This window comes from Bidens hawaiensis, unplaced genomic scaffold (assembly GCF_021521415.1).
Source record: "Bidens hawaiensis isolate Kalapana, Puna unplaced genomic scaffold, B.hawaiensis_p1.1 tig00031526_1, whole genome shotgun sequence".
In the NCBI taxonomy this organism is placed as follows: domain Eukaryota; kingdom Viridiplantae; phylum Streptophyta; class Magnoliopsida; order Asterales; family Asteraceae; genus Bidens; species Bidens hawaiensis.
The window spans coordinates 42,508-66,623 of record NW_027495335.1 but is presented as its reverse complement, the minus strand read 5'-3'; the positions used below and the strand labels follow the sequence as shown (position 1 = coordinate 66,623).

General features: G+C 34.1%; 2 protein-coding genes and 1 pseudogene across 3 annotated transcripts; 2 read left to right on the top strand and 1 right to left on the bottom strand.

Annotated features, from left to right (window-relative positions):
- The first annotated feature begins 282 nt into the window (after positions 1-282).
- Positions 283-2,057, top strand: LOC143582320 (uncharacterized). Its single transcript, XM_077064918.1, has 2 exons — positions 283-1,006; positions 1,674-2,057. Exons 1-2 carry the CDS (start codon positions 308-310, stop codon positions 1,929-1,931), a joined length of 957 nt encoding a protein of 318 aa, XP_076921033.1. The 5' UTR covers positions 283-307; the 3' UTR covers positions 1,932-2,057.
- A 3,905-nt stretch (positions 2,058-5,962) lies between these two features.
- On the bottom strand, positions 5,963-8,009 carry LOC143582316 (putative fructokinase-7; the record flags this gene model as incomplete). The annotated part of the gene is made up of 6 exons (XM_077064916.1): positions 5,963-6,149; positions 6,241-6,357; positions 6,861-7,001; positions 7,086-7,283; positions 7,497-7,709; positions 7,779-8,009. Coding segments are annotated over 6 exons (1,032 nt in total), but the record flags the coding sequence as incomplete, so codon positions are not given.
- Positions 8,010-15,636: 7,627 nt separating this feature from the next.
- On the top strand, positions 15,637-23,883 carry LOC143582319 (phosphoglucomutase, chloroplastic-like; annotated as a pseudogene). The gene is made up of 22 exons (XR_013143951.1): positions 15,637-15,839; positions 16,966-17,031; positions 17,112-17,156; positions 17,247-17,340; positions 17,425-17,477; positions 17,560-17,611; positions 17,695-17,763; positions 18,079-18,147; positions 20,080-20,202; positions 20,289-20,341; positions 20,439-20,517; positions 20,600-20,664; positions 20,737-20,804; positions 20,892-21,007; positions 21,588-21,662; positions 21,759-21,874; positions 21,954-22,095; positions 22,172-22,253; positions 22,335-22,381; positions 22,463-22,540; positions 23,585-23,690; positions 23,790-23,883. The product of XR_013143951.1 is annotated as a phosphoglucomutase, chloroplastic-like (transcript).
- Positions 23,884-24,116: the final 233 nt, after the last annotated feature.

Below are 24,116 nucleotides of genomic sequence, written 5' to 3'. Positions count from 1 at the left end.
AGAAAAGAGAAAACACACTTGGAGCAAAAAATTTAAAATTTTAGACATGTGTATGTAGTGGTGTTTAAGTGGTTGTGGATTTAAATCTTACCATAATTAAAGACATAAAAATATAAATATGATAGTAAGATTAGTTGGTGTTTGATCAATTTTTTAAAAAAAGGGATTTTTTTTAAACGAAAGGTTTAAATTTTTAGATAAAAGTGAATGATGTTTATTTTTAAGTGACGGAGGGTTTTAGTTTTACGATAATTTTGACGTGAAAATCTTAATATAGATGGGTAAAATCCAAATCAAGACGAAACGAATGACTTTCACCGACGAATTATCAGAAAGTAGCAGCTCACCGGGTACTAAAACACCTAATCTCGTCGCAAGATTAATGGGACTCGATATTCTCCCGGAATATTCCTCCCCAAGACTATCCACTCCCGCGACTACCCACCACCACACTCGTTCATTACCCACGACTCCCAGAATGTCAGCTGTCAGCCGGCGGTCGACAGACAACACCGATCACCACCACCACCGGCTTTCTCTCCAAATCAACAAAGAGAACCGAAACAACAACAACAATAACAGCAACAATAGCAATAATAATATGATGCAACGTCGGTCGGATAATATGGTCAACCGACAAGTTGACCATTTGAAAACTCAATATGCAAAGGAGATTACAAACCAAGTGAGGGAAAGAATCAGCCGGAGATTAGATACGGACATTACAAACACATTGTCACCGATGACAAGTAATAATGATCGGAGAAGAGACTCCGATCTTGTTTTGCTTAAACCGAATAAATCTCCAACAGTAAAACTATCAAAACCGGTTAAAGATGAAAAGATTAAGAGAATCGCAAGTGAAATTAGATATGATTTGAGGTTAAAGAACACAACAAAGAAGAAGTCAACGGCATTGCCTAAACATGTGAAGAACACAACAAAGGTTGGTTGTTACAAAAGAGAGATGACATCATCTAGTTCAACAAGATCATCTCAGTTGAAGGTACTTTAATTTGGTTGTACATTAGTTCTGTTAGTTCTGATGTCATTCGTTATATTCCTAATACTGTTAGGGTTGGGATAAGTACCTAAATGTGTTAGAAATATGTATTTGACCAATCAATTTTTAAACGTATATTTAAAAACTCATTGACTCGGTTACCTTTTAATAATTACATGTGATTTTTAAACGATCAGGTTCTGTGACTTCTGTCATGTGTCATAAAATAGTCGGTCGCTGGTTTATTTAGATAAAATCGTCGAAGCCGACGAGATTTATTTTGACGCTTGACAAGATTTAATTTGGCATCCTATATGAGATTTACATACTTTGGCTTCTGACGAGATTTTATGGCTTCTACGAAGTTTTTCTTTTTCTTCTTTTTATTTATTTATTTTCTTTGCTTCCGACGAACGAGAACTTTTGAACAAATGGCAGAAGCTTGCTGGTTAAAATTCTGGTTAATTTAAAAACGATCAAGTCGACAAATTTTAGAGAGGAAATTATAATAATTAACAAGATAAATAGACATTTTTTCTCCATATTTGCGGTAAATGGATATTTTGGTTATTGTTTCAAGTCTTACGGCCGTTAACAAACTGAGTTATACGGCGGGGACCGACACTATTGGTTTAATTTAAGTTTGTGGGAATATTTGATTTTTTTGCAGGTGTCCTTACCTAGTAAACTAAACTCATCGTACAAAGATGTCACTCACAAGCCCACAACATCCACCGTCACCACCACCACCTCCTTCGCTAAAGGCGTTTCAATCTTACAACGATTGATCGAGGGAGATATGGAGAGGAGTACACGTAGGTTGTTGGCGACGGCGTTTGCGGCCGAGGCGGAGGATATAGTGAAAGAGGTGGAGAATGAGATCATGGAGAGTTTGGTGCATGAGATTGCGACGGAAACGGTGGTGTGACATGTTGAGGTGTTCATGTGATCAAATGCTAAATTATTTGGCACAAATGGCACGTATGGAAAGTCACCTTTCATCATGTGACAAAGTGAACAACATTGGGTTGTACAAGCACATGATTATCATAGTTATTTAGTTGTTTTTTTTGTTAAATATTTTCTTGTATAAATATATGTGTATGTTAATTGATATATGGAGAATATAATATGTTTAAATATATTTTAAACAAAAATGGTATCAATAGTCTTTTGTGTAAAGTCATGTGTGCTACAACATGCATGTTTATGTGTATATGTGATGTTTATGCATTTAGGAAAGAGGAAATGAAATTAAGAAAAACAGTGAATTAAGTTAAAAGAATATGAATTATATTTTATTTTTTTAATTTAACCGTTGCGTAAACATGGTTATGCCGTATGCGACTCTCGTGGTTCTCTATACAACATTGATTGTGAATAATTTAACAAGCTTGCATCAATAATATAAGTAGCTTAGATTGAAATCTTCCGGCTAAGGGCACGTCGCACATCTATCTAGACGTCACGCATCATGTTGTCCCCACCAACCATAAAATAAAAGTAGTTTAGGTTACTTGTCATGAAGATATTTCTAAGACTTGTATTTTCAAATTTATAACCTACCAAAGTAAAAGCTTGAAAGGTGGTGTTTCCAATTTAAATAAGAGAGCCATCTTCTCCATTTACCTTTCATGATTCAACTAAAATGGAAGCCTATTAATGCCTACAGATGAAAGTGGATGTCTAATAGCATACAAATAACTTGCATCATTATTATTTTTCAAATTGAAATAGTATGGCTCTCTTTCAACTTCTAATTTTCCCAAAGTAATACAGCACAACCACACATAGAGGTATATATATGCATAACCTTTTAAATATATAAGTTAACATTTTTTTCCATAAGTTTATAGTGACATGATTTTGTTTCGTTTTTATTTTTATAGTTTTGGATTTAGTAATTTGATAACTTACTTTTAATTTAATATACTATATATATTTCCTTTGAATTTTAATTAACTTTTTACAAAAATTCTTTGTTCATATCATATGTAATTTTTATGTATTTAGAAAAAAAAGCTAAGCGGAAATGAAATCAAAGAAACAGTTATGGTAACGGAAATGTATTAAAGTTTATCTTTTTCATTTAACCGAGGCATAAACGTCTTTATATGACTCATGCTATTCTCAATGTAATATTGATTGTGAATAATTCAATAAATTTGTATCAACAATACAAGTAGTTTAGGCTCATTGTCGAAAATAACTTTCTAGGATTTGTATTTTCAAATTTAAAAAATACAAAAGTAAAAACAAACTTGAGAGGTGTTGTTACCATTTTTCTTTTCGAACTGTAAACTTTTAAACTAATGGAGAAAACCGAACAAGACCCCCAACCCCCTCCACAACCCGGAAAGACCTAAACACATTAGATTTGAGTCAGCTTCTCCCTTTACCTTTTATAAATATTCAGCAAAAATAGAAGCCTATTAATGTCTACAGATGAAAGTGGATGTTAATAGCATTACAAATAACTTTTTCAACTTTTAAATTTTCCCAAAATAAAACAGCCCACCCACTGGCCACTCACACATAGAGGTATATCATATATATCATATATGTATAACCTTTCAAACAATATTATTTAACAGTCTCTCTATTTTTTTACATAAGTTTTAAAATAAATGTTTGTTTTAATTTTCATTTTATAGTTTTGGATTTAGTAATTTTCATAGCTTTTAAATATAATATATAAGAGTTCCTTAAAAAAAAAAAAAAACTCTTTGTCCAAATGTCACCTGAAATGATTATCAAGGAGCGTGATTCCATAGGCTGATTCACTACCACAGCAAGAATTCAAAAACTCAAGAATCTAATTCAGAGAGGGACAGTGATGACCTGACCCCATGATGAAAGCCCACTTCAACAAAACCCATGTGGGTAATGAAATACATGTATGCATAATTTAGGGCCGATCAAACTCGCTCGCTGCTTGTTCGGAAATTGCTCGGAAAATGCTCACTCGTTTTTTCACTCGATTGTAAACGAGCCACTCTGCTCAGTTCGGTTTGTAAACGAGCCAAGCAACGAGCAAATGTATGCTCGGTTCGGTTCTGCTTGAATATTTTTAATTTATTTTATATATAATTATATATGAACAAATATATAAAAATATGTAGACAAACACATAAAATATAAGTATACATTTTTTAAACACTTTAAAATTTTTCCTATTCCGTCAATATTATGGTATCATTAGTTCGATTCAAGTTTTCATAATACTAAAAGTCTGTTTACATGTTCATTATATCTCACTTTAAACTTCTTTCATCTAAAAAATTAAAACATGTTACACGTTTGTCTAAAAACTACTAATTTGTTTACAAAATATATTATTTACAGCCTTCAAACTTGTTTCTTATTGAAATTTTTAAAGTGAAAAAGAAATAAATAATACTTGAAAATCGTTTGACGTTCGATCGAAAAATGCTCGATTCGATTTTGGCTCGTTTCGATTTTCGCTCGGTTCAAATTTCAGCCATTCGGTTCGGTTCGGTTGTAAACGAGCCAAGAAACGAGCAAGCCTTCACTCGGTTCGGCTCGGCTCGTGAACAGCCCTAGCATAATTTCATCATGTTATGTTTATGGTCTAATAAGTGTGACGAAAAAGTGTTGTCACGTATGCGTCACTTAGGCAAGATTTGAGATCAGAATCACAGTCACTAAAGTATATAATGGTAATTAACGAGCGTGGCGATTTTTCTAATAATCTCATGATGAGCGGATTGCGAAGATAAGCGAGCAAATAAGACGGCCATGGACATGAGAATAAGTTTATGGCCTTTTAAATGAGTGTTTTGTTTGTCTTAGGTTTTATACTTGGGACCCTAGTTTTAAATTACTTGGATTACGATAATGTCCATGCATGCATCAACAAGGGTTTTTGAGTCGTAGTCTATCTAGAAGCAGCCTCTCTAATTGTCATGATATAGAAAAGGTTTGCTCTAATCCCACTCTCCCGAACTGGTAAGCTTTGTTATGAGTAAAGATTTATGTTTGTTTGTAATCTATGAGAAACAAGCGAAGCTTCTTAGCTACAAATATTTAGGCAGACTGGCAAAATGGATCTCTCTAACAATTCCATGAAGCAAATATTTTCATTCAAAGGGGATCGACTTGATTATCGGTGGATTGGTGGAATGGTCAGCTATTTCATCATCAGTTACGAATATGATTAAACGCAACGATGAGACAACAAGTGATGGTGGTCGTCGTACGATTGAGTAAAGGGCGTGCTATTGGTCGTCTGAAATCATCATCATGCCTAAATCTGGGTCGGGTGGTCGCCGATTTTATCATCAATTTGAGAGGAAAATAACATGGAAGATTTTAACATTTTTTTTTTTAATTTTAAAATCAAGGGTCAACCCAATGATCAAATGCATGATGACTTAACAAACAATAGAGACGATATACATAACGTGTTACACCTAAAGACGAAAATTGAATTTCCAACAGACGACAACTATAAAAGCTATAAAATTATCTCTTTCGACTCACCTATTTTTATCCTTTGATCTAAGTATCAGGCTTAACTGATCTGACCTGACCCGACCCGACCCAAATCATACACCACTCGAAAACCGCAAAATAATATCTAAATGGTCCAACTAAATAAATGAATATTAAGGGCCCAACCCTGTGATCCTATGTTTCAAGCGCCAATTTTTCAATTCAAATAATATCCTCTCACTCAAAATCATTCATGAAATCATCCCAAAACTTATTACACAACGCAAACAATCAAAACTTGCCTACAAAGAGCAAAACAAAGCATCAAAACAATATATGTTTTCATTACCAACAGTGTTGATATATCGGAAAATAGTACAAATTCGATTTATGTCTAGAAAACGTCATACAAATCACCAAAACAGACCCCCCCCCCTTCAACGTACAACTAAAACCGCCACCGACGCAGATACCACTTGTACATTGCAGGGTTTGAACTTTGATTCAAATAAAACCTTTTTTTACCGCTCACTTTATTAACATCACCCCGACTTATTCCTCAACCGTCACATTTCAAGATTTTGTAAACTTCGTCGCGTGTAGGCATTGCTGGAATCGCTCCTTTTTTTGTCACGGTTATGGCCCCACACGCGTTTGCAAATAGAAGTGCTTCTCTTAGTTTCGTTTCATCCTACATTTACAATAATAAAATATATTATTGTGGGCCCCAAGAACTTATAAAACAGTTAATATTGTACCTTATAAAACAGTTAATATTGTACCTTGTAAAGATTTGTATCTGAAGCTAAAACGCTTAGTATTCCACCGACAAACGCATCTCCCGCACCAGTGGTGTCAACGGGCTTTACTTTCACACCCGGCACTCTTCCCTTAAATTGCTGCACAAAACATAAATAACACCCGTTTAATATGTCACTTCGTGGGTCCCAAAAATTACAGGTGGTAACGGGTCGTGTTTGCGGGTTGATGGGTCCAAACTGGCACGAACCAGAAAATCGTGTGACCCAAACATGACACGAACACAATCCGTTTACCTGAAGTTGTTTTATTTTTCATTATGTTCACCTGTTAATACCTTAAAATTACAATTTTTACAGCAAAAAACTACACATGTATATAAAAAATTATTTTTTTATAATATCTTGTTTTTTAATTTTAAGTTTTAGATTTATTCAACCAATATTAACTTATGATGTAAAACACATTTAAAAATAGTAAAACAAAAATTAAAATGGGTTAAACGGGTCAATCTGCGAACCTGTCGGGTAAACAGGTTTGCAGGTTCTACCCGAACCCATTTATACTAAGCCCAGCCCCATAAAATAAATATAAAACTATAAAAAAAATACAAACAAAACCTTAAAAAAACAAGAATCCTTGCCTGCGTATAATATCTACACCCATCGGGCCCTTCACTTACAAGCAAAAGCTTAAGATTGGGACGAAAAAGCTTATTCAACACCACATTATCATCATAAGGATCGTCACCTCGGGTCAAAAACGTAATTTCATCCTCGCTTACCTGATAATATACACATACAGATTCACCATTAGTTTGATTAAAAAAAGGGGTTAACTCGTGTATTTACATTTATGCCCTCGGTACCTTGATGACATCAGCTTGATCCCAAATGCTCATTATACCATCTCGAGCTGCATCTTCTGAGGGCCATAATGGTAATCTTAAATTCACATCATACGAGAGAATGCTACCCGATTTCTTTGCGATCACCATTGCAGCTAAATGTGTTGATTTGCACGGTTCTTCTATTAAACTAATAGAACCATAGTGGAATATACTTGCCTGTTAAAAAATATCATACATTAGATCATTATCTGATTATTATATGAAATGTGTAAAAGAATCATATTAATTAGAGTGAAATAATATGTTCACAAGAATGACTATTTTCTGTATTTATGTATATATCTTAAATATTATGATTTTCCGAACACTTACACAATTAATTATCTGATTAGTACAAACTTAAATATCAAACTTAAATATCAAAGTTACCTGTTTAATAAGATTGACATCAAGTTCTGATTCATGAAGAAGCATGTCAGCACTTGGATTACGAAAAAACATAAATTCTCGTTCGCCATCGGATCTAAGAGTAACGAAAGCAAGAGCGGTTCTTGCTTTTTGGTCAAATCGCATGCCCGAGTTGTTGACTTTGTTTTCCTTTAAAATGTCAGCTAACATATGTCCAAACTCATCATCACCCACCTAAAAAAATATAAATATTAATCAAAAGTAATATATTTTATTTTAAATTTTTTTTTTGAATCATTATACCTTGCCTATGAAAGCAGATGAACCACCTAATCTTGAAATACCAACAGCCACATTAGCAGGGGCCCCACCGGGGGCTTTTTGGAAGGCGGGTGCTTCTGCAAGTGACACCCCGGAAACTGAAGGCACGAAATCGATTAACATTTCCCCAAAACATACAACGAGTGAACCGTTTGTTTCCGGGCTTCCGTTTGAATACACAGGTAAGTGTTTTGAACCATCTGAGTACACGAAAGTTTGTCCCGATTAGTACAAGCAGAAAACTTTTGGCCCGTTTACTTGTGGTTGGGTCAAATGGGGTCATCACTTTATTTATAACGGATCAAAAGGGTTGAAACTAGACCAAAGTTTTTTTTTTATTAAAGTGCTATAGTTATATTGCCATTTTATTTGACACACTAAACAGCTATGAAAAAATTTAAATTTTGACAAAAACTGGCGAGTGTCATCCAGCCTGCCCTGAATGGTACCAAAATATAAAAAATTACTCATTTTTGACCCATTAAGGTTATGTTAAAAGAGATGCCAATTTTGGCCCGTTTACTTATGACTAGATCAATCAGCTTCATCATTTATATTTCTAATGGGTCAAATAGGTTGACTAGTCAAACAGATCAAAACTAGACCAAAGTGTATTTTTATAAAGTATTATGGTTATTATCATTCAACATGACACTAAATATTTATGAAAAAAGTAACTTTTAGACAAAAACCGACACGGGTCATCCCAATCCGCCCCGAATGGTACAAAAAACCAAATATAACTCCCGTTACGCAACCCGTTTAGCCCGTCATATCGCCACATTTTGATTAGTTGCTTAAAAGGGTCAATCCTGATTCTTGAAGCAAATATTAAGATCATGTTATAAGAGATGGAAATTTGGTTCAATATTTTATTTCTAACAGGCCAAATGGGTTGACTCGTCAAACGGGTCAAAAGTTCATTTTTATAGAAATAGGTTATACTTATTCCGTTATTGTCATTCTACTTGGCACACTAAACATTTATGAAAAAATGAAAAAAAAATAATTTTTAGACAAAAACTAACACGGGTCATCCCGATCCACCCCAAACGGTACCAAAAATGACTTGTTTTGACGCGAGCCAATTTTGACCTGTTACACAACCCGTTTAGACCGCCATATCGCCAAATCTAGCTAGGCTTGACAATTGCTACACATACAACTATATACACAAAATCAATAACCGAATCTACCGATCTACTTAGTTAAACAAATTATTTTCTTGAAAAAATTACTAAAAAGCCGAAACCAATCCAAATCATAACAAGAATTACACAAGCTGTTAACTGAATTCACAACAAAAAACAACCATTAACAATCACCTATCCATAACTAATTTCAATCAGCATGAATGAAACAGGATGTGTGTTCAGTTTTAACCAAGAAATTAGATCATACACTCACACACGCAATCAAGAACAGATCTGATCCAGAAACAAAAGACACCCAAATAGAAAAGACCAATAAATGATGAAACAAAAAGGCAAACAGTACATAACCTGAAGTGGGTGTGTCGGCCATGTGGGTGTGAGTACCTGAAAACAGAGTAATATTGAAATTAATGAATTGGGTAATTACAGTTAAGGGTAATGAATATGATCTTGATCTTGATTTGAAGAATAATAATAATAATAATATGTACCAAAATAGTGGAGAAGAAGAGGGTTTGTAATTGTAAGTGTGAAAATGAAGAGAAAATGTCTGCGGGTAATAATATTGAAATGGAAATGTGTCAAAGATGATGATGGTGGTGGTCTTAGATTGACTCGCTTGATTCGATTTTTCCTCTAGATTTCAGTTGTATTACGGAGACTACGAGCACATAGATCGCACGCTTGCTTGCTTGCTTGCTTGCATACATACATATAATACATACACCCCTTGTTTTTCTCTTTTATTATTATTTTTAAATTAGTTTTCTACCCGGCAGAGCAGCTAACAAAATCCCAGCATTGAAGCATGTGCCTTGGTAAAATCCAAGCGTTACGACGATGTGTTGACACGAATTTGGTCAGTACCAACTTAAGGTACCATAATTAAAACAAAAGGGTCAGTAAAACTCGGGAGTCGCGGCGTGAGTTGTTAAAACCTTAGCGTTGTTGGTCTCGGGATTTGTGACACTAAGTCGACACAAATTTAATTTGTTTCAATTGCGTTTATTACGATACCAAAACTATGAAACAAAAGAAAATATACAAAAAAAAAACTTTGTTTAATGTCGGTCCGCCACGTGGACCAATAAGGTGCTAGCAGCACCAAACTTTCAATTTATATATATTAGCTAATTACTCATAATTTTTTTTATTTTTATTTTTATAACGGCGACTTTCTTGTATTTATCTCACTCTGGCTGGACTATGTTGTCTTAACCGGGTTTATGCTGGCTTTGTAGTTTGGTTTGGGTGTTCCCCCGAGAAACCATACCGCCGACTGCCACTTAACAATCGTTGTGCCATCATAAGAGTAGAGCTCTCTGATGTAACATGTGGTGGGATGAAAACCCGGGTGGGCTTAGGGTTCGAACTAACAACCGTTACACAAGGTCTGGCTTAAATCCTTTATTGACAGTATCCACCTGAAAGTGACACAAATGGGATTCGAACTCGAGGCTCCATGGGAGAACCCAACTCATAAGTCATATCACATGTTTTGATGTTAGATATTTTTTTTTTTTTTTTTTTTTTGAGATCTTAGCGCTTCCGTTATCTCATAGTCATGTAAGTTGTAACCTTCATGTGAGGGGTATTACTGTCTTTTCAAGTATAAAAAATAATCTATGTCATTGTTTTGGTGTGCACCCTCGGCTAAGTCATAACATTAGCCGTTAAATTCAGCTAAGTAACTCCACAGCTTCGGACGCGAGGAAATCAAAAGTGTCAAAAACAAAAGGTAAAAATACTTGTTGGTTGTCAAGATACGTCTTTTCATGTTTAGTCCCATTGCAAGAAATAGCTTTAAATCATATCACATGTTTGATTTTTCTTTTCTTTGTAATGTTTTGAGTCATCATCATATCACGTGTTTGACTAAATCATATCACATTTTCTTGATAGTGTTTTGGGTCATCAATATATCATTTTTTTTAACATTTTTCGTTTTTAATTATTCTGTTATCTCACAGTCATGTAAGTTGTAACCTACTAACCCTCCATGTGAGGGGTATTGTTGTCTTTTTAAGTCTAAAAATCATCTCTGTCTGTGTTCTAGTCTAAGAAGTAAGAACCGTAATTGTTCATCCCAAAACGGTCGCGCTTCATCTTCGTCGGTGTGTTTAGTCAGGGTGTTCTTGATTTCACTATGAGGGTACCAAACCTTGATTGTCGCTGCCACAATTGAAACTTAGATCAGAAGAGATCAGCTAACTTCCATCTTTCAAGAAGGACGGAAAGGGTTAAAAGGTTGTTCCCCTTTTTCATGGGTCTAGTTAGCTAGTTAGTAGATGTGTCGATCCTTTTGTAGGGCAAAAGGGAGATCGATATCCCATTAACCTAAGTGGTTTGTTTGTTAGTTTGTATGACTTGATATACATGACCCAACTAAGTTTCCCGCAACAAATGAAAGCTTGAAATAACAATGTTTCACGAGAGGGTGGGTATAAACGAAATGCTTACCAATAGATGACATCGTTTTTTAAAAAGTCAATTTAGTTATTTCACACACATACATACATACATATTTTCAATTTACACACACATAAAACTTTATATTGAAAAGTCGAAAAGCGACATAAAACTATTATAATATCTTTGTATACTTTAAACTTATATTTGTCTAAAACTAGCGCGTCGTCGTGAATTATCACTAGCTAGGTTTTCTGTAACTTGAGAGACAACTATCCATCAAAATACTAGTTTTGAAAAGAGTTTTGAGACAACATACCATCTATTAAAAATCCATTAAAAAAGAAAAAAGTAGTAAACAAATATGACACGAGACAAACAAATACTTGAAATAATAGTACAAAAATTCTATATTAAATACATGTAAACACTAGAAGCCAAAAAGGGCAATGGAATTTGCTATGGAAGGCACCATGGTGAGAACCGACCTTAAAGATGGCATGACTTTTGGATGGTCTCAAATAATAATTATAGCTATTATATTAAATCTAATTTTGTTTGATACTTTTGAGGTTAATTTTTTTTATAGTTTTTAAGCCTATTTTTTGTTTGATACTTTAATGCTAATTGCTTTGTAGTTTTCAAAAAACCTTGTTTTATTGTTTTAAATCATATTTTGGCATGTCTTCACATGTAATTATTTTGTTATCGTTGTGTCGTATAACCATTTTAAAGAGGTAGAAAAAGGCATGTCACCATACGTGTTCATGAGAGGCAGAACAAGGGTTCGAGTCAAGGGTCCGCTAACCCTAGCCACCTGAATTCGTCATTTTGTTTTTTACACTACACATCCATGCATGACATAATCGTGCGTAGGGGTGTGGATCCATGCATTTACTTGACCCTAAGTGGTCTTATTCATTTTCGAACCTTATTGGGGGGTTAAGCAAATCGAACGTTATAATCTGAATAGGTTGTCAGTGGTACGCAGTGGAGCTTATGGAGGTTTACCAGCTGGATGTGAGTTGAGTGTACAAAATTTTATTGAACGAGCGAACACATCAACATATTTTTTAACAAGTTTTATTATTGTTGTTTATGGTTAAAGTGGTTAATTATACATGCTTTTATTGAAACATATTAGCATGTTTTTTAGTAGTATGTTAATATTTCTAATTAGTATTAACGAGTGATGTGGAATAACATGCATCCTGTCTTCTATGATAGTTAATTAGCATGTATCCAAAATGTTATTGTGTTTGTTATTTTATATAAAATAGATGTCTTACTTTTTATGATATCTAGTCACGCTAAGTGTGTGTTGTTTGTTAGTTAAAGTTGTTAAAAATTGGATAATTAACTATGTTTACTCCTACTTTTAACTTTTAATATCTGTTTTTGTCAATAGCCAGGTGGGTAGAACTTTTTTCTTACCTGTCATACTAGTACTATATATGTACTGATGTGTAAATTTGATAATTTTAGAAGGAGATTCAACGAATACATTGATAAGAGACATGAAGGAAAAAATCATATGAAGATGGCAACAAGATTTGATTATAGTCTTGTTCATTTATGGATTTTCACAGATGAAAAGTTAGGACTAAGGTTAGGCTATCGATGCAGTTTGATGTCCGTTTGTCTTCTATTTTGATGTTTGATGTAAACGTTATACTCCTTAATGAATGAATATTTGTTACACCTAAAAAAAATAGACCAATGTTAATTAAATAGTAAGTTGCATAATGGTTGTTTTGTTAATAAAAGCATAGGAGTCCTCCCAAATTATCCCATTTTTTATCATTTTATCTAGCATGTTACGTCACGTTTGCTCTTTTTTCTTTCTATTTTTCCCTAGACATCACGGTGTCGTCCCACATTCCTCAATTTCTTCCAAAAGCCCAAAAATCACTCAAAATAGAACTGAGATAAACCGGCTTATACAACCTAGATTTCGTGGAAAAATATCGGGGAGAACCCAGGGGGATGGGGTTCCCGTTCGGAATTCCTTTTCTGCTCCACGAGTCCACTCTATATGCTCTAATAGTATAATCACATGAAGTCTAGTATTTTATTTTGCATACTTAATGAATAAAGAGTGGCTTGATTTCTTCCTTCCATCACTCTAAATTCCAAACTTGCTATAATGTTTTTTATGTTCTCATTCCTTGATTAACAAGCACATGTTTCAGGAATGTTGTTTTAGCGTTTGCTATCTAGACGACCTAGTTGCATCGTTTGTAATATCTTTTGCCATAATGAAAGTTATTTAATAAAAACTTCTTATAGATTCATTCTCCATTGTTACGTAATTCTTTTATCATCATAAATTTACATAATAAAACTGAACTATTAATTTTATAAAATTATTTTATGAATTGTTGCTTAAGTGTCTTGTTCCTTAAGCACATGTAAAATTATCTATTAATGTTTTAATCTTGCACAAGTAAAAGTTTGTTGAATGTTTCTATCCTGCACAAGTGAAAATTTGTTGGATTATATGCATTGTGCACACTAATGTGGTGACAGTTGTGACATATTGCCTATGCCATAAGACTAAAGTGTTACACATGAACACTTATCATGTGACTATAGCTCCCGACACTTATCATGTGACAATAGCTTTCTCTTTTGGGAGTATTTATTAAAATAGGTTAGTATTTTTTTTATGTTATTAAGATGATAGTTAGGCCAGTACGAATGTATTTACTTATGAGATGAATGCCGAAATCGTTTTAGTAGCAAATTTGGTGTATAGACAAACTCGAGAATGCCAAAAGTATCCTGTTTCGGTTGGATCTATGGATTAATGAAATATCTCTATCTACAAAACTTCCATAACATTTAAGTTTGAAAAGAAAAAAAAAAATAAACGTTGCATGATTGAGGTTAGGATTAATAATACAAGTACTCGAAATGGTGGGTTTTGTTGGTTTCAGAAAAGGGAAATGCTAGTTTTGGTGGAACAAAAGGAAATCTTGATTGTATTTCGATTCTTGGACATGGCTTGGTAGTGTAGGCAACCGGTCGGTTAACATCTTTAGTTTCAGGCGATCAAGAGATTCAGTGGAACAAATGTGTCCCCCTAAAAATGAATGTTTTTGCTTAGAGAGCGGAAATGGGGCATATTATTACCACCGATGTGTTAGGGCGCAAAAATTTATCTGTTGGAGGAATGCTATGCCTACTGGGTTGGTTGCCATTATTTGACACGCAATGAGTCATTGGTGTAGAATTTCTCAAAGCTATACTTTCTCGTTCAAGGATGTGAAGATTACACACAACGGTGAGTAATTGAAATACAAGAAGGAGAAAGATGACCCATGTGGTTATTCTGATGGCTTGTTGGTGTACTTGGAAGCCAAGAAATGATAGCATTTAAAAAAAAAAAAAAAACCACATCCTAATAGAATTATTGAAGATATATTGATATAATGAGTTCATGTTCTACGTGGACCAAACACAGGGCTAATCAGGATTTTTTGTAATGGAAGGATTTGCGCGCTTTTAAACTGTAATTCTTTGCACGAGGGACAAGCGGATAACAAAGCCAATCCTTGCCGATACTTTTTGGAACTGAAATTTATGAAAAGTCAGAGGAACCCACGTTCTGATCAACCATTACTCGACACATGTCCCAAACAAGCTAAATTTAGCTTACAACTCCAATTTATTAGCCATTTGCATATAGGCTAAAATGAGTCAAGCCGGCGTCCTTTCTTTTTAGCCTACTTTAAGTTGGCTAAAAAGCTAGATTTGTAAGCTAAATCTAGCCTGTCAGGGACACGTGTCGAGCAATGGTCAGTCAGAAGGTGGGTTTCACTGACTTTTTATCAATTTCAGCGTCTAAAAAGTAAAAAGTGACGGCTAAGATTGACTTTCTCTGGCCGCTACACCTACGTAGCGAATCATAATTTTTTTTGAACAACCAACAAATATAAAATGCCTAGGCATTCCGTACCAGATGACCAAATAGCAAAAGACCACCACCAGCTGAGTCAACTCATTCCGTACACTCCAAGTTATCTTCAGGTCCAGGAAAGCGTGATCTCCTCAAAAGACATACTCTTTGATGACACGCATGCTTCCCACGTGAACAGCCCAGTCCAGTCCAATTACCGAACCGTGATCTCGGCGCCAGCAAACCCATTCCACCTATCACATCCCGCCATGTAACCTCACGTCAACACCCGATAAGCTTTTCGTCGAACATGTGGCAGGCATCCCATTTTCAAATCCAAAACACTTCACTCCACTCCACTCACTCCACCGGACCAATGGCGCACACGGCCGCCGGAGCAACCGCCTCTCTCCTCTCTCTCCACCGCCTCACTACCGCCGGTTCAACCGCCAATTCATTCTCATCTCTCCGTCGTTGCCGTCACTCTTCTCCACACGATTGCGCTCCGTAATCCGACCGGAATTGACATCGATTAGAGCTTCTTCGTCTACGACGTTCACCGAGTCTCAGGATCTGAAGGTACGGTCCGTACGGATAATTAGGCTTTTGAAATTATGATTTAGTAACATCATGTAGTGAAACTGTGCTCAGTTTTGAATTTATGAACGTTTTTTTATGTATAATCAGGTTTTTGAAATTGTAATTTATTAACATTATGAACGTTATGTAGTGAAACTGTGCTTCTGATTTGCGCTTATGAACGTTTTATGTGTAATTAGGTACGGATAATTAGCTCTGAATTTATAAATATTATGTAGTGCAGCTGTGCTTCAGATTTGAATTTATGAACGTTTTATGTATAATTAGGTACGGATAATTTTTGAACTGATGATTTATAAACATTATGTAGTGAAGCTGTGCTCAGTTTTGAATTTATGAACGTTTTTTTGTATAATTAGGACTGAATTTAATCAATTTATAATTATTATGTTGTGAAAACCTGCTCAGATTTTAGTTTATGAACGTTTTATGTATTATTAGGTATGGATAATTAGGTTTTTGAAATTATGATTTTATATACATTTATGTAGTGAAACTGTGCTCAGATTTGAATTTATGAACGTTTTTTTTGTATAATTAGGTCTGAATTTAATCAATTTATAAATATTATGTAGTGAAAACGTGCTCAGATTTGAGTTTATGAACGCTTTATGTTTAATTAGGTACGGATAATTAGGTTTTTTAAATTATGATTTATAAACATTATGTAGTGAAAACGTGCTCAGTTTTGAATTTATGAACGTTTTATGTATAATCAGGTATGGATAATAGGTCCGTATTTAACCAATTTATAAATATTAATTAGTGAAAACGTGTCCAGATTTGAGTTTATGAATGTTTTATGTGTAATCAGGTACGGATAATTAGGTTCGAATTTAATCAATTTATAAATATAATGTAGTGAAACTGTGCTTCAGATTTGAGTTTATGAACGTTTTTTTTGTATAATTAGGTTCGGATAATTAGGTTTGAATTTAATCAATTTATAAATATAATATAGTGAAAACGTGCTTCAGATTTGAGTTTATGAACGTTTATGTGTAATTAGGTACGAATAATTAGGCCTGAGTTTAATCAATTTATAAATATAATGTAGTGAAAATGTGCTCAGATTTGAGTTTATGAACGTGTTTTGTGTAATTAGGTTAATACGATTCCTACGAAGCCGATTGAAGGTCAGAAAACCGGAACGAGTGGTCTCTGGAAGAAGGTTTGTGTTCTGTTTCGTTTTGTTATGATTTTGTGTTATTATTCGATGTGAATTGATGTTTTCGTGTTGATTTTGGTTAGGTTAAAGTGTTTATGCAAGAGAATTATCTTGCAAACTGGATTCAGGTTTGAATTTATGTGGCTTAAACCGGTGAAACTGATCAATTTGTTAGGGTTTTGTGATTTAAGTGTGATTGATTATGTGTTTGTGATTAGGCGTTGTTTAATTCGTTACCCGCCGGAGGATTATAAGGATGCGTTGCTAGTGTTAGGAGGTGATGGTAGATATTTTAATAAAGAAGCTGCACAGGTATTTAACATTATGCTTCATGAACTGAATCGCTGATTAGTATGCCTGATTTTGCTAGTTGATTAACTGATTGTAAATATGTAGTTGATTATCAAAATTGCAGCTGGGAATGGAGTTGGTAAAATTTTGGTTGGCAAGTGAGTTTGTTGATACTTTATTAAAGTTATGTTTTATTGTTGATGAATCATGATTCATGATCTTATAATACTGTCATTGAAGGGAAGGTATTTTGTCAACACCTGCTGTATCTGCAATTATAAGGAAGAGAAAGGCAAGTTTCCATTTATGGTTATGGTTTTTGTATAATAGGAACTGAAGTTAAACGACATTCATAAGTTCCATTGCATTTTGCAGGCAAATGGTGGTTTTATAATGAGTGCAAGTCATAATCCTGGTGGTCCTGAATATGACTGGGGCATCAAGGTGAATATTTAGTGTTTTATTCCTCATATTTATACAGTTGGCATCACTTTTGAAGTTCATGGTTGATTGGTTTCATTCATATGGTGTTTGAATTTGGTATATTAACTTAATATGACTGATTGTTCTAGCTTCATTAGTAAGTATTTTCTGACAAAGGCTGTTGACTTTTGGGATGATGACCAGGGTTCAAATCCTGGCATGGGGTAAATTATTTCGCTTGGTGTAAATTGTAATTTGGGAGTAGGAAATAGATGGGTGTGTGAGTCTCCGTTCAAAAAAAGTATTTTCTGACACAAATTGTTGTTACTTATGCAGTTCAATTACAGCAGTGGGCAACCTGCTCCCGAGTCCATCACTGATAAGATTTATGGAAACACACTTTCGGTATGTTCTCTCTTTCCTCTATACGTATTCATTTTGTTTATGATTTGTGTTTTTGAGTATAAGCATGTAGTTGTGTAGTATATGGCTTGGCGTAGTGTGCTAGATTGGACAATTTTTTGTGGCATTAGGTAAAAAAGAAAGTTTGTTAGGATTGATGAGAAAGGTTGTTTTAAGTTTGATAAATCCAAATTTTGGAATATGAGTTATTATGATCTTAAACAAATCCGTGACAACTTTGATATCATTGCTTTATTATATGAGGATGAGGATAATCAAACTGTAAAAATTTTTATCTTTTACTCCATTTTGTCCAAAGGATGTTTGATTTCTTACTTTATAGAAGCACATTTAACTCTGGTCAACCTAGCAAAGAAAAGAAGAGAGAAAAAGGGGGGGGGGGGTATGATACCTGTATGCAATTATATGGATTTTTCAGTGATACATCTCAACCATAATTTAATGAAACAAAAATTGCCCAGATGAATCCTAAAGCCTCACATATTATAATCAACAAACAGTGCACACATCTATTGTTGTCACTCTCTTGTCTTTATTTGCTCAAATCTTCTCTTGAAAGAGGTTTAATAGAGTTTCTCGAATCCAACTCCCAAAATTGAGAAATTTGACTGAGAACACGAACAACTAATGATTGGTAGGATGAGAAAAAAAATCACTTTTTTAGACGAGAAAAAATGGAAAATCTTTTATGTGACGGCCAACAAAAAAAAAAGAAGCTTAGGCTAATGTGATAAGAAGACAGGTAAAATTAAGCCAAGCTTGTTCTTAAGAAAATAAGCACGACAAGGATAGAAATTAATATAGGAAGAGAAATTTGCAAGCTTTCCAAATTCTAAACCCTTCGTTCTCTTATATTTCTTTTATGGAATGAATTTCTCAAATTTGTTTTCCCCCTTTTGGTGTTTCTCTATGTTATGTGGGTGTATCACTACGTTTTAGAAGTTTTCAAAATACATACTCTATCTCATTGGATATACTAACCGAGCCTAGGGGTAAGGGGTTGTACTCGTAGTCGACTAGTCGTACACGAGACAGACTGAAAACTGTGCTACACACGTGAACCTGAACACGACATGAATTTTTGCGGGTTGCCACGTACACTACCCTTTTAACTCGAAATGTTTTTTTGGCATATTAATACTCTACAATTACATTTCACAACCAAAAATAAAATTATTACGTTGAGACTATAATACCTAGTACTCATTTCTCTTTTAAATTTTGGCATAAATTACCCAATCTGTGTAAGTTAAGACATAAAATACACATGTATTTATATACAATTAAGCAGGTTAAACGCAGCCACGAGGGCGATCTCAACACGATCTGTTCAGCTAAATGTGTTTGCGGATCAACCAGAACCTGACCCGAACCTGTTTGGCTAATCCTAAACCCACAAATCTTGTGTTATGTCTGTATTGTGTCAGAATATCACATCTCTAATAGGGCCCAAACAAGGATGTTGGTATTCCAAATCGATTTCTTTTATATCCATAGCGGTCTTTTAAAACACTCGAGCTGCATGCATGATTCTCAACTACTTTAGAATTGGTTTAACATTTAGGGTTGTGAGCATGCGGATTGATCTGCATATCCAATTTGTACCTTTGATATTGAATTCATATCAATATCCATAACCGGCAGATGTATATCCATAATCATTCATACATCAGAATTGATTGCACATTTATGATTGGAATATCTTTCTTATCTTGGATTTTCAACAGTCACAAAAGTTTCTGCTAAACAAATTTTCGTTGAACAGTTTGTTGTGCCCATACTTACATTTCTGCTCAATTTACCACGTGGACTTTTAATATTATGATAATATTAAGTTTGTATTGCATTGGCTCTTAAAGAATTTAATTCTCATACTTCCGCAACTAGATATTAATTTCTATACCTGCTCTGCAGATATCTGAGATAAAGTTAGCTGATATTCCAGATGTGGATCTTTCTAGTGTTGGCGTTACACAATATGGAAACTTCAGTGTGGAAATAGTTGACCCCGTCTCTGATTATTTAAATCTAATGGAGGTAATAAAATTTTTTAACTATAATAGTTTAATAAATACAATATTCACCATTCAATTTTGCTTCATTTATCTTTTGTGCTTTTGCAGGAGGTCTTTGATTTTTCACTAATCAAAAGTCTAGTTTCTCGTCCAGACTTCAGGTTAAAACAATAATGTTATCCTCTAGCATGTGAAATTTTTTACTCTATATACATATATTTTTAATTTAATGTTTATTTTTATTTTTTATTTTTTCAGGCTCACATTTGATGCAATGCATGCGGTTACAGGTGCTTATGCAAGTCCAATTTTTGTAGATAAGCTTGGAGCTAGTCCGGTATGTTACAAAAGTGTAATATCATATAATTATGTAATAGCATATATTATAAAAGTCAGTATCTTATAGATTGTAAACATAGGATTCAATATGTAATGGAGTGCCTCTAGAAGATTTTGGTCATGGTCATCCCGATCCTAATCTAACGTAAGGGATTTATATATTTAAGACATTAGAACTTTATATATATATTAGAAAGTAAGCTTTTGTATTTTATAGATATGCAAAGGATTTGGTCAACATTATGTATAGTGACAATGGGCCTGATTTTGGAGCTGCAAGTGACGGTTAGCTTACAGTGATAAATCTTATATTAATAACAGTATTCGTTGACTTAATTCTACAATTTTCATTTCAAATTATATTTTCTGGAGATGGTGATAGAAATATGATTCTTGGTAGACAATTTTTTGTGACACCTTCAGATTCTGTTGCTATTATTGCAGCAAATGCACAAGAATCTATTCCGTATTTTAAAAGTGGGCCAAAGGTAAATGGTTTTACAGTTTCATTGATCTTCATGTGATTCTTTAAATACTTTTAGCTGTAATATAGCCTGTAAATGAATCTTACGGTCAGTGAACCGTTCGACGGGAATTTAATAAAGAAATGAACATTTTGTTCATTTAGTTGAATGAACAAACATGAACATCTGTCTCTTTCGTTCATTTATGTTTGTGAACATACGTTCATTTAAATTTGTTTGTGTTCATTCTTCATTCACTAATATATTCATTTAAGTTTTTAGGCCTATTACAATTTAGTCTAGTTTTAGTAAGTTTTTAGGCCCAACACATTGTTGTTTACTTGTTCACATTTACTTTTAATGATTCTAGCTCAGTTATGTTCGATCATCTATGTTCAGTTATGTTTGTTTGCTTACGTTAGCGAACCATTCATTTATAGTGTTAACGAACATACATAAATGAAAATGAGCACGTTCACTCTCTTAATGAACGGGCACGAACAAGAAAACTTCGTTCGTTTAATTGCTTGTGTCCGATTGTTTATGAACATGATCCCTTTGTGTTTGTTTGGTTCATTTACATGCGTAGCTGTAATATATGTAGGGTTTAGCTCGATCTATGCCAACAAGCGGTGCTCTTGATTGTGTAGCTGAGAAACTGAATCTCCCTTTCTTTGAGGTTCTTTCTATATTCATTTTCTTTTTATATATTTTAAACATATTTGTGACTTCAACTAATTATTTTTTAGAAAAATTCGGGTTTTACTGTTTTCAGGTTCCTACTGGATGGAAATTCTTTGGAAACTTAATGGATGCTGGAACCTTATCAATTTGTGGGGAAGAAAGTTTTGGAACGGGTTCTGATCACATTCGTGAGAAGGATGGTATATGGTATGCGTTTTACTTAATTTAACTCATTTATTAATTATTTTAAAGCTAATTAAATTGTATTATATATTGCGATTTACAGGGCTGTGTTAGCATGGTTGCCCATAATTGCATACAGAAATAAAGACAAGAAACCAGGAGAGAAGTTAGTCTCGGTTTCCGATATTGTAGAAGAGCACTGGGCTACTTATGGCAGAAACTACTTCTCTAGATATGATTATGAAGTAATCATCATTATTATTAATTTCGGAAAACATTTGTTTTCATGTTACATGCTGACATTCTCAATGGTGGGCCCAGGAATGCGAGTCGGAAGGAGCTAATGAAATGATTGATTATCTTAGAGACTTGATTTCTAAAAGCAAGCAAGGAGACAAATACGGTTAATTTAACTTTTTAATTTTCTCATTTTTGTAAAATTTTGAAATTCGCGTTTGATCTAAGTAGTGATATACTATTACAGGCGATTATACTCTTCAACTTGCTGATGACTTCAAATATACCGATCCAGTAAGTTGGTGTCTTTATAAATTTAAAAATTTTGTAAATTCACACTAGTTGATTTTTTTTAAAGATCTTGAAATATATTAGGTAGACGGGAGCGTAGCTACAAAACAAGGTGTTCGCTTTGTCTTCACAGACGGTTCAAGAATCATATTCCGTTTATCGGTATGCACCCACCCACCCACCCAGGCTTGTACGCGAACTGAACGTTCGGTGAACCGGAGTTTGTTTGTGTTTGTTTTCTAATAAACAATCGAGCATGAATAAAAGGTTGTGTTCATTAGATTTAAACGAACAAACATGAACACATGTCTCGTTCGTTCATTTATGTTGATGAACTGTTTGTTTAGATATTAATGAACGATTATAGACAAACATGAACACAAAAACGTTCATTTTTTCAATGAACGAACATGAACTAGACGATATGTTCGTGTTTGTTTGTTTGATCGGCTGAAGTTAGAACGGACGAACATGAACAAGCCTCATTCTTGTTCTTGTTCACTTGTGTTCTTTTTTTGATAAGCAAATGAACAGGAACAAAAATTTGTGTTCATTAATTTAAACAAACGAACATGAACAAAAAGTGTGTTTGTAAATTTAAACGAACAAACATGAACACATGTCTTGTTCGTTCATCTATGTTTGTGAACGTTCGCTTATGTTAGCTCGTTTACGTTCGTGAACCGTTCGTTTTGATATTAATGACCGAGTATAGACGGACACGAAATCGAAAACAGACAAGTTCATTTTCTAAATGAACGAACATGAACAAGAAAATGTGTTCACGTTTGTTTGGCTAAAGTTAAACGAGCAAACACGATCAAGCCTCATTCGTGATTGTTCTTTTATGTTCTCTTTTTTATAAACTGATGAACATGAACAAACATTTGTGTTCATAAATTTAAGCAAACAAAAACATGAACAAATGTTTTGCTCGTTCATTTATGTTTGTGAACGTTTGCTCAATTTATGTTAACCTTGATATTAATGAATTAACATAAACGGACATGAACAAGAACACACTCATTTTCTCACCGAATGGACATGAACAAGAAAATGTGTCCGTGTTCTTTCGTTTATTCAGATAAAGTCAAACGAACGAACACGAACATGGACCTACCGACCAACGTACTAATTTCTTTTTACACATCTTCATGCCTTTTTATTTGCCAAAAAAAATAATTTAGTAAATTTATCATAAACTAGGGGACTGGATCGGCGGGTGCAACAGTTAGAATCTACATAGAACAGTTTGAACCAGATGTTTCAAAACATGACTTGGATGCCCAAGCGGCACTGAAACCCTTGATAGGTTTGTAACTTTGTATAGTCTGTTCATATCTAGTTACTTTGATTATGTTGTGTTGTCTTGCTCCTATTGGTTCATTACTTTATGTTGTCATGTTGTCAGATCTGGCACTAACTGTCTCCAAGTTGAAGGATTTCACTGGTAGGGAAAAGCCTACAGTAATCACATAAGTTCAGATCTTCCAAGGTTAAAAAGACTCTTCCTTGCACTTCCTCATACATTATTATCCTATTTATATATTTTTTTGTTGAGCTTTTTATTCAATAAATAAGAATCTAGTTATACTACACTATGACTACAACGAGGACGATGCATATTGTAAATTTCTATTTAATAATTTTTAGCTAGTGCCATAGAAGGTTTACGTGACGAGCGATGAGAATAAGCTCCTGCCGTTTACCTAGCCATGCTGGTTAGACTGCTATAGGG